At 36.3% G+C, this 12090-nt stretch overlaps 1 protein-coding gene across 1 annotated transcript in view; it reads right to left on the bottom strand.

Annotated features, from left to right (window-relative positions):
* The window catches only part of LOC149749600 (uncharacterized), a 98452-nt gene that overhangs the window by 71240 nt on the left and 15122 nt on the right, over positions 1 to 12090 (bottom strand). Inside the window, exons 3-4 of the mRNA XM_089908411.1 lie at positions 8748 to 8915; positions 457 to 558 (exon numbers count right to left, since the gene is read on the bottom strand). Coding sequence (XP_089764537.1) covers positions 457 to 558; positions 8748 to 8915 — 270 coding nt within the window. The remainder of the gene's footprint in view (positions 1 to 456; positions 559 to 8747; positions 8916 to 12090) is intronic.

Raw genomic sequence — 12090 nt, forward strand, 5'->3', positions numbered from 1 at the left:
TCTTTCATTAGGCATCTACTAATTCCTAATTTGCTTGTTAGGAAATCAATCTGAGAAGCCAGAAAGGGAATAATTTAGGGGGAATGGAACTGCTCCTGGAAACTATTAAATACTAGTAAATAGGCAGCTGCCTACTCATAAGACCCTTCTATCTCCAGAGCTTGAGCCCTGTTTCCGTAGGTACAGGTAGGGCTCTTCTTTAGTGGGGTGGCCCTGTGTATACCAGAGGTGTCCGTTCCATCAGGAAAACATGGTCTTTTAAAAAATAATTGATCATGATGTGGCCACTTGCCAATCATCATGAGTTTTTATAGACTGAGAGTTAGAAATTGCTTCTCTTGCATATATGTGTTTTACAAGACTATAATATTGGAGGCTATTTAGTATAGTATATTGCGCGAGGCTTGAGATAGTTGTTCCTGTCCGAATTACAGTTGCTGTAGTGAGATAACTTACTAGCATCCACTTCAGTTACCACAATTGGTTTGGAGAATTGAATTCGGAATCCCCAGGGATAATCGCCAGTTCCTTTGACCAGTTTCACGGTTCGCTCACGAACTAAAGAGGAAACAAAAAGGGCATTCTTTTGAGTTATTCTTTAGCTACTACTGATATGATTATAAATGCAGCTAGTATTTATTGCTTATTTATTACATGCCAGGGGTAATAAAAACATTCTAAGTACTTTACAAGTATCGTCTAATTTAATCTTAACATCGGCCTGTAATTAATATTCCTTTTTTGGATAGGAGGAAACTGAGGCACAAAATGGTTAACAACTCATCTGAGTCACATAATGAGTAAGGGGCAGTGCTTACTACTTGGAGGCAGCACAACTCCCAAAAGGCAGCTGAGCCTTACAGGTCTGAGGCACTCAGATCCATAAACAGTGGAACATTTATTACAAGGTTATAATACACATGGAAACAAGAAAACAGAATACTCAGCCATACATTTAGCTCTTACAGGACCCCAGGAAATCCTGAACAACTGAGCTTCTCAGAAACAATGGGAACAGCTGGGCCTTGCCGAAATTGTAACCGTAAGGTTATGCTGCATTGAAAGTGGAGAGTTCCAGAGACTTCACAGTAAAAATTCAAGAATTTTTACATTAGTCTAATAATCTTTAATTAATGTGGCCCAGCTGTTTCTCAGTCTGCTTTTCCATGTGTCTTCTCCCTTTTCCTTCTGCTACCTTTATGCCGTCTTTTCTGTATGTGTGTGGGTGTGTGGGTGTGTGTGTATGTGTATTTCTTCCTCAAAGCTTCTGCTTGCTGACAAATTCATAACTTCGACTAACTCCTGGGCCCTCTTGACTTTTCTCTACCTCAAGACTTTCCAAGAGCATTTTCCCAGGCTGAATTCCTGAAAGAGAGAATCTCACAGGATGAAACTCATAACTCTTTGAGCTATTGCTCTTCAGAGATGAGGAGAGAGCAGGGTTCCAAGGCAGAAAACATGTCTCTGCAAGACTGTTCCTTTTGTGCAAGGGCAATTTCCATAAAGGGAGATGTGGCCATGGTAGGTGTTTTGTCTTTTACAGTATATTTACACCTTGTTTTTTATTTAGAAAAAAAAAAAATCATACCTGAATCATGCTAGAGTACAAAACTGAAATAAAATATTTGAAGGGCTTATGTGATCTCAGAAGAATCCTATTTTAAATGCTGACAGTGTTATCCAATGAAGAATTACAACAAAAGTCTTCAAAATATTGAGTATTTGGTTGTATTTAAGGAAAACTTCATCAGAGAGAAGTATTAATGCAATACTGGGAGAATTAATCTGCCCCCAACGATTAGGTTGGCATACTTTATTAGTCAAGTTTTTCCTGTTTGTTAATGAATATCTTAAAATGATAAAGAATAAATCATAATAAAGTATAATGATAAACTTCCTGAGCTGCAGAAGTGAATTATTAGTAATAGGCCTCTGGGAAAAAGGTATTATTAGGTCTCTGGGAAAAAGGTAATTAATTATAAAATAAGAATGCTCATCTATTAATAAGGGCAAGGCAAATTCACACCTTAAAATTATAATTTAATAGAATTCCCTTCCATTAAAAAATGGCAATACAGGGCTTCCCTGGTGGCGCAGTGGTTGAGAGTCCGCCTGCCGATGCAGGGGACACGGGTTCATGCTCCGGTCCGGGAGGATCCCACATGCCGCAGAGCGGCTGGGCCTGTGAGCCATGGCCGCTGAGCCTGCGCGTCCGGAGCCTGTGCTCCGCAGTGGGAGAGGCCACAGCAGTGAGAAGCCTGCGTACCGCAAAAAAAAAAAAAAAAAAAAAAAAAAAAAAAGGGGGAATACATTAAAATTTATGGGTAATATATTTTGTAGCTTCTTTTCAACCATTCTTTTGTATTTTTATATTTCCGTATTTCACTTCTCATTTCTCAGAAATATGTAGATATTCCTCCAGGTTGGAGATCAAGGACGTTTCTTCTTTGAAGGGTTGCATCCTCTAGATTCATATTCAAAGGTTCATACTAAAAAAAAATGTCTAGTGCAGGCAAAATTTGGACAAAATTAGAAACAATCAAGAGTTCAAAGGAACTCTTAACAACTGCATTTTGAGTGGGAAAGGACCTTAGTCCACTTCCCCTTTGATGAGGAATCTCTCTTTGCCATTGCTGACAGATGGTCTGGGTGGGTGAGTCCCTGATCTTTGGAGAGAGATATTATTATTATAAATGTACCTTATATTTTGCAGAGTTTATAAAAAGATTTGCCATTATTTTATTAAATTTCCTTCCAGATATTCTGAGGTAAATCTATTTTAAAAAATTAAGTTTCTTATTAAAAAGTGACAAAGATAGTAAAAGGTTAGGTAATCTCCCCAAATGTTCTTGGGTGTGATCATCTCCTTGGTCAGCTAGGGAACAAAAAGATCTGATAAAAACAAGGAAACAAGCATCTTTGTCTCTAATAATCCACTGTAGCCTAATATCAGAAGTAATTCATTCACAAACATTTACTAAGTATCTACTTTGTGCCCAGTTGTTTTCCTATGTATTAGGACTGTAGTGGTGAATACAGAGAAGAGACTTTTTCTCACGGAGTTTACATCCTAGACACTGGCTACCAAAATTGGCAAACGTTCAAAGAGAGAAAGAATAAATTCTCTTCATATGGATTCCCGAAGGAAGGTTTGTTATTACAAAATGTCTGAACAAAATACACTGTTTTTCTACTGGAAAAGGAAACCAAAGCTGCTGTGCAGGTATTAGTGTATTCCAGCCCTAAAATGCTGTGCTCTGCTTTATTCTATGCTCCTGGGAAGATCTCTTATCATTTGTTAATATGATTCCCTTTTGGCAATTATTTTACATGACTGTTCGGACTGCCACTTACTGGATCTCAGCATAATTTAAGTGACAGAACTGGGAAATTCAAGGACACAGAAATGAATATTTTAGCAGTCTGCAACAAGCTGGTAGCTAATCAAGGCAAAAAGAAAATCAGAAATCCTATTTCTGACCTCGGTAGAAATCATTTCTAACAACCCTACTTGTCAAAACTTCTTGCTCCCTATAGGTTACCGTCTTGATACTATCTTCTGCTTTTGACAGATTGATTACCCAACAGATATTTGTTTAATGGAGTATTTTTACTGTGTTGATTCAAATCAAATCATGTTTTCTTGTTTGTTTTCGTATTCCATGAGACTGTAAGATAGCTGTTGCTTTCAGGGCTGTAGTGGTGGTGGTGGTTTTGTTCAGTCAGGCAAATCGAATGTCAACAATGTGTGACAGTATAAACAATTCAATAAAGTCTTTAAATGGTAAGCTCAATTGTAGTGCTCTCCTGTGGGAGGAGATACAATCAAGATGTTTTGCAACATGTTCCCCTCCCATTCTGAAGACAATTCTCTCATATTTTAAGATTTATAGCCCTGGATTCCCTTGCTACTCTCTGGTGAATAGTCTGTGCATTCACAGCTGCTGAAAAGCCATAGATGAATGTCATTGTCTTTTCAGAGACTGTGTGGGCACATCGTCAAGTAATTTATCCCCCCAAATAACACTTCCTTGGAATCATCTTGTTAGATGTAAAAGTTCAAATGAAGGGTACATATTTCCATAAATACGACTCATATATTGAACATACCCTAAATTTTCTTTTAGCTCCAGCAATATACTTTTGTAATGATGCAAACCTTTGTTTATCTATTTCTCCAAATTATAGAAGGACACTTTCTAGAAGATTCAGGATTGAATTTTTTTAAGTGTAAAATTTATTTTCACAAAATACATACTGGTATATATAAATTAGTATTACAATATTTTAAAAATGCCATTAGGCTAATAAAGGTATCTTTCAGTCTTAAAGCTATTCATTTGCCTCCAACTCATGTTTCCTCCCAATCTCCATCTTCTTCTATTGATGTCTCAAAATCACATGGTTAAAAACATGTATCTGGTATATATCAGTAACAGTAAGAAAGCAAAATTAGCACATTCTTGAACTGAGGTTCAGTCCAATAAATAGTATAAAACTCACCACATTTAAACATTTTCTTTAGTTGTGTGTATGTGTGCATATGTGTGTGTGTGTATACACACACACACACACATGGATTTTTGGGCAAAATTAAACAAATTTTCTTTTCTTTTTTAGCTAAAGCAAATAATGGTGAATCAACCAAATGCTTGTTCATTGATGACCACAAACAGTTGTAGAAATGGTGATAATTGTACTTTCTTATATCAGGTGTTGGCCAAGATACTGTGAGGGAGGAATTGTATTTTACCCAACTTATTTTTTCAGCTCCCTGCCACAAACAGTCAATACATATTGGTCAATTTAGTTAGTATATTATGAAATAGCAATTGTTTACAATTTATATAAAATAAATATACACAGATGTGAATATGTATTTAATATTTAGTTAAAACTCTCATAAAAATTAAGAAAAATAAGGATAGCAGATAGAAATTGTCAAGATAGATAAAAATAGTGCATTATAGGGCTTCCCTGGTGGCGCAGTGGTTGAGAGTCCGCCTGCTGATGCAGGGGACACGGGTTCGTGCCCCGGTCCGGGAAGATCCCACATGCTGCCGAGCGGCTGGGCCCGTGAGCCATGGCCGCTGAGCCTGCGCATCTGGAGCCTGTGCTCCACAACGGGAGAGGCCACAACAGTGACAGGCCCGCGTACCGCAAAAAAAAAAAAAAAAGTGCATTATAATTTTCACATATATAGTCTCACTTTATACTCACTTTATATTTTTATAACACTGTATGATAGGCAGAGAGATAATAACAGTAAATAAGCGACTTTTCTAAGGTCACATAGCTGGTAAATTACTTTTTATTCATTCATTCAACAAATATAAATTGGCTTCCTATAATAAAACAGACACAGTCCTTGGTGTTTAGAATACATCAATGAACAAATAGAGATCCTAACCCTGAAAATCCTATTTTCAGCCTGGTGTTTTTTTCCTATGCCATCCAATACTCAAATAAAAGTTAACTATAGAAAATTTTGTTTCTTTTTTAAAAAGTTTATTCCTAATTCTCAGCATCTATTTTTTTTTATAGTTGATTTACAGTGTTGTGTTAGTTTCTAGCATACAGCAAAGTGATTCAGTTACACAAACACACCACACACACACACACACAGATATATATATATACACACATATATATAAATACATACCTATATATACAATATATATTCTTTTTCAGATTCTTTTCCATTGTAGTTCATTACAAGGTATTGAATATAATTCCTGGATCTTGTTGTTCATCTATTTTATATATAGTAATTTGTGTCTGATAATCCCAAACTCCTAATTTATCTCTCCCACCACTTCCCCTTTGTTAACCATAAATTTGTTTTCTATGTCTGTGAGTCTGTTTCTGGTTTGTAAATAAGTTCATTTGTATTATTTTTTTAGACTCCACATATAAGCAATATCACATGATACTTGTCTTTCTCTGTCTGGCTAACTTCACTTAGTATGATAAACTCTAGGTCCATCCATGTTGCTGCAAATGGCATTATTTGATTCTTTTTTATGGCTGAGTAATAGTCCATTGTATTCATGTACCACATCTCCTTTATCCATTCATCTGTCAATGGACATTTACGTTGCGTCCATGTCTTGGCTATTGTAAACAGTGCTGCAATGAACATTGGGGTGCATGTATTTTTTCAAATTAGAGTTTTCTCTGGGTATATGCCTAGGAGTGGGATTGCTGGATCATATGACAAGTCTATTTTTAGTTTTTTAAGGAACCTCCATACTGTTCTCCATAGTGGCTGCACCAATTTACATTCCCACGAACAGTTGGGAGGGTTCCCTTTTCTCCATACCCTCTGCAGCATTCATTATTTGTAGTCTTTTTGATGATGGCCATTCTGACTGGTATGATATAATGCCTCATTGTAGTTTTGATTTGCATATCTCTAATAATTAGTGACGTTGAGCATCTTTTCATGTGGCTGTTGGCCATCTGCATGTCTTCTTTGGAGAAATGTCTATTTAGGTCTTCTGCCTATATTTTGATTGGCTTGTTTTGTTGTTGTTATTGAGCTGTATAAGCTGTTTGTATATTTTGGAAATTAATCCCTTGCCAGTTGCATCGGTTGCAAGTATTGTCTCCAAGTCTGTAAGTTGTCTTTTCATTTTATTTATGGTTTCCTTTGTTGTGCAAAATCTTATAAGTTTGATTAGATCCCATTTATTTGTTTTTGCTTTTATTTTTTTTTGCCTTTGGAGACTGACTGACCTAAGAAAACATGGCTACAATTTATGTCAGAGAATGTTTTGTCGATGTTCTCTTCTAGGAGTTTTATGGTGTCATGTCTTATAGTCAAGTCTTTAGCCATTTTGAGTTTATTTTTGTGTATGATATGAGGAAGTGTTCTAACTTCATTGATTTGCATGCAGTTCATCAGCTTCTAATTTAATTTTCAAAAATTCCACTCTAAATTCCTTAAGTTTTAGAATCAAAGTCTCATGCTTGCTTTTCAATGAATGGTTAATCTCAATTAATTCATATTATGAAATGAGTATAAATAAATATTCTAAATGTGCAATATACAAATCTTGCATTGTCTTATGCATGTGCACAGGAGCTCAGCTTTACAACTTTTCCTCATTAAAATCCTCCAATGCTGAATTTCATATTTATAAGAAAAAATTAAGAAAGGCTCTATTTTACTCTACACGTAAAACAAATGATGATCTTATATGTAACAACAATTAATCTTGTCTCCATAAATGGGATTAAGATAAAATTAAGCACATTTTGATGCCTGTACTGAAAATTTAAGTACCTCTTTATGCAATAGAATCTATCATACTCATACCTGTCACTTCTGTGTATCTTTAGCAACTTCCCCCAGTGCCTGGACCATAGTAGGCATGGTATTTGTTGAATGCCAATGATTGTATAATTAATTTAAAACATTATTTTTAATCTGAATCTTTGCTTGCTTGAGTTAAATTGTTTACTATTTATCAAAGTCATTTATTTATACCAATAAAACAGAAGTTTATAAAAGCTCTACAGCTTAAATTTTGCAGCAAAGATTGGACTGAAGTAATAATTTCACATGCTGAAAGTTGTTATTCAGGTATAAGTTTTTAAAAAAATCATTATGCTGTTATTGCATTAGGGAAATATCAATAGATTTAGTAAACTAAATTTTAGTCTCTTAAAAAACATCATGAAACTATTAGAATATAATGACATCTGCAAAAACACATGAAAATATGTTATTAAATGAAGGTATAATTATTATATAATTATATTATTAAAATATAAATCAGACTATATAATTTAATTTAATAATTTAATAATTGTAGGGTCCTTACCAGCTACTGGTAGGGGTTTTTTCTTATATATCAAACTATATACATGATAATATGAAATGCATATTTCATATGCATTTAAAAACAGGACTAGACCTATGTATAATAAAAAGAATGCAGAAACAGTAAAATGGTCATATTCCAGTGCTGGAACAATAAATGGTTTGTTACTTGTTTATACTTTCCAGTACATTTTTTAAAAATAGTAAGCATTTTTTTAGTGGTTCTGAAGAACCTAGGGACAGGACAGGAATAAAGACACAGACATAGATAATGGACTTGAGGACATGGGGAGGAGGACGGGTAAGATGAGACAAAGTGAGAGAGTGGCATGGACATATATACACTACCAAATGTAAAATAGATAGCTAGTGGGAAGCAGCTGCATAGCACAAGGAGATCAGCTCGGTGGTTTGTGACTGCCTAGAGGGGTGGGATAGGGAGGGTGGGAGGGAGATACAAGAGGGAGGGGATATGAGGATATATGTCTCTGTATAGCTGATTCCCTTTTATGCAGCAGAAACTAACACACCATTGTAAAGCAATTATACTCTAATAAAGATGTTAAAAAAATAAACCTTAAATCATGGTTAAAGAAAATAAAAATAGTAAGCATTTTTTACTCATAGAACGAAAAAGACTCGACTCTTCTTACATTAATCTTTAACTCCAACTTTGGAATTATTATTCTATTTTTGAGTGAGTGCTTAAGACAGTTTGTATTTTAATAGCTTCAGATTCTTTCACAATATTAAGAAGTTCTATATATATACACACACACACATACACATATACATACACACATACCCATACTTCTCTCCAAATGCTCCACCCAGTGTGCAAGTTTGCCCACTTTAGAGACTTGCCTGGTTACAGGTTCTCTAGGACATATTCATTTTACCATAATTGTAGGGTCCTTACCAGCTACTGGTCGAGGTTTTTTTCTAAGATATCTGGGGCTGTCATCAGGATTCCCATCATCCCCTCGGAAAACCCATGCTGCTGAGTGGAAATTCTCCGTGTAGAATCCTTTTGCTTCAATACCAACTCGAAAGCCAAGATCCACAGAACAGCCATCTTCTGAGGTGACTGAGGAGCAGAAAAGGTGATAACATGAATTATGGTCTGGGAAGAAAGATGTGCACATGCTGATGGCCAAGGTAAGAAAGCTCCCGAATGTGTGCAGGGGCGAAGTCTATACTAAAGGCAGTGTCATCCTGAAAAACAAGTAGCTCAGGTTTTTAGAAAATTCTCTTGGGAAGAACTTGTATAGTCCTAAAATATCATAAATAAAGTAGGCATTGCTTGAGGGCCTATTCTTTTGGAGTCAGTGTACTAAAGACAGCACTACAAATCCTTTTGCTGAGAAGTATGTTTTTGAGACTTATGTATTAGTATCTAGGGGTCAAGAGGAAGCCACATAAGACTGAGAATTAGCTTTAGAATCCTTTTCAAAATTCCAGGCACAGGGGGAAAAAAAAATCACTATTGCTTCTCTGTGCTTCAAAGAAGGTGCTGCAAAAACATACATTCCTAGAAAACTCTCTGTGCTCTTAAATGTAGAATGAAGCATATACGGAGGCAAGTAAAGTTTCATCTGACAGTTTCAGTCATAGCAGTTTACAGTTTTCTGTGTGTTTGGGAGTTTCTTGGATTGTATAGAAGGCTATGCCAGTTAAGGAAATGACAGTGCATTTCTATTTTATCTTCCAAGTATTTCTTTGTGGTCCTGTTTGAAACCTGAATAAAGTCATGCCCCAAGCCTTTCAGTCTTTCAAGGATACAAAATTGAGAAGCACTATTTTATAACCAAAACATACTTTCAAGAAAGACACAGGTCCTTTACTTACATTTCTTAATGATCATGAAGGGAGTAGGGTTTGAAGATTCAGCAACAACAAAACACTTCTCTTTTAATGTCTTCTCACATACTATAGTTGCTCCCATGTGTTTATCTTAAAAATTATAGGTAAAACCTTTTACTTACTCCCCTCACCATGTCCAGCAGTAATCAGCTGGACTTTTGCTGAAGGCCAGTTATATAAACCCCAGAAAGAAAGGTTCTTTTGCTGTCACTGATTTTCTCTGGAGACTCATTCCTAATGGTTCTTGCCCTTGGCCCTACATTTCCACCTCTGCTCTCCTAGTACTGGACTGAAGGGTGTAAATGTTAGTTGTCCTGATACATAGATAAATGCAACAATAAGTTTCTAGCTCAAATATTTGTTTAACTTGTGTGGAAATGGTCAGGGGTGGTATACTGACAAAGCATGCTACAGCATGGTCTCTTGCAGACAGTCAAGAGCAAACCCCAGGACTTCCCTGGTGGCGCAGTGGTTAAGGATCCACTTGCCAATGCAGGGGACATGGGTTCAATCCCTGGCCTGGGAAGATCCCACATGCCGCGGAGCAACTAAGCCCGTGAGCCACAACTACTGAGCCTGCGCTCTAGAGACCACGAGCCACAACTACTGAAGCCCGTGCTCCTAGAGCCTGTGCTCCTCAACAAGAGAAGCCACCATAATGAGAAGCCTGCGCACCGCAATGAAGAGTAGCCCTACTCGCCGCAACTAGAGAAAGCCCGCGTGCAGCAACAAAGACCCAACACAGCCAAAATTAAATAAATAAATAAAATTAAAAAAAACACAAAAAAACCCAACTTTTTTTTTTTTCCAAACGTTTTTAATGCTTGTTCTTTTTTTTTTTTGCGGTACGCGGGCCTCTCACCGTTGTGGCCCCTCCCGTTGCGAACGGAGCACAGGCTCCAGACACGCAGGCTCAGCGGCCATGACTCATGAGCCCAGCCGCTCCGCGGCACGTGGGATCCTCCCAGACCGGGGCACGAACCCGCGTCCCCTGCATCGGCAGGTGGACTCTCAACCACTGCGCCACCAGGGAAACCCAATGGTTTTTCTTATAGTTTTTATTTTATATACCAAATACAAGTTCATTAATCACTTAAATGGTTTTAGATATATTTATTCATTTATTACTCACGTATTGAGTTAATTTAAAATAATTGTTCCTCTGTCATGAGCAAGGTACAATTTTAGGCATAATGGGGATAGAAAGATGAGTAAGATATAGGACTCAGGATGCAGTAAGAGAGTTCAGAGTAAGGAGAGTAATTGTGGCTGTAGGGAAGGGAAGGATTAAAGGAAGGAGGAGTGGGCAAAATTTCTACAGGATGATCGGGTTATAGATTGGTAGATAAACAGGATATGGACAGGTGACCCACAGTAGGGAAGTAGGTAGTGGAAAGATAGACCATGTTGATTGAATAAATACAATTTTGGTGTGTGAAAATAAAGGGGATGTTATATAGTAATATTATGTAATGATAAAGTTGAAATGTAAATGATATGAGAATGTTATGGGACATCTTGTTTATTGAAATAAAAGTGATAACTTTCTAATAGAATACTTTAACTCAGGATATAGAACACCTTCCACATATCATATTTCAAAATTCCTTAAGTATGTTTGCACTAATTTTTTGAATAAATCTGAATGTGACATTTGACTTTAAATGGTAGGAAGAGTAAACCAAAAAATTATAATAATTCAATGACCTATCTTTCTGAGCTTTAAGCCTAAATCAAAGCTGCTTCCTACATACTTGCTAAAGTTACAGAAGCCCTAAAGGCTTTTAAAGTGTCATCCATTATTTGATTTATTTCCTATATCCTTGGCCTTAAATATTCAGTTATATTTTAATATTTATGAATATAACATATGTAGATTCCTGGGCAAGGATTTATCTTTATTTTTTTTTTTCTGAGCAGGAGCTGTCCATGTCGGACAGGTAATCATCCCCCTATCATGTAAAGTTCTGAGGTGGGCCTTTAAATTATAATCATCTTTGTTTTTGTCAGCTTGCAAGAGACTGTTAAAACATCTCACTTACTTATAAACAGATTTGATTATATGGATGAGCAGTTCTCTATTCATTCAGTTACCAGGACAGAGCTAATCAACATGTTCTTACATAAACTGAAACATAAAATTTGTGTTAAAATCCAGTGAAGCAGCACACCACACACCTGCTGCAGCTTTGAGCTGCTAGATTTCTCAACTGCCCTTTTGGAACTTTGAGCCAAAGAGAAAACAAGTCCAAATGTTTCTGTCACCAAAATTTGGTCATCTAAATTTGGCTTGCTAGATGAGCCTTTTAATAAATGAAACTTTAAAAGAGAATGAGCTCTTTTTTAAAATTAAAAAAATTTTTTTTACAGTAGGTCCTTGTTGGTTATTTCTTTTAAAT

Source organism: Delphinapterus leucas, chromosome 3, assembly GCF_059928025.1.
Source record: "Delphinapterus leucas isolate spDelLeu-1000000601 "Yukka" chromosome 3, BTC_Dleu_Yukka2, whole genome shotgun sequence".
Taxonomy (NCBI): domain Eukaryota; kingdom Metazoa; phylum Chordata; class Mammalia; order Artiodactyla; family Monodontidae; genus Delphinapterus; species Delphinapterus leucas.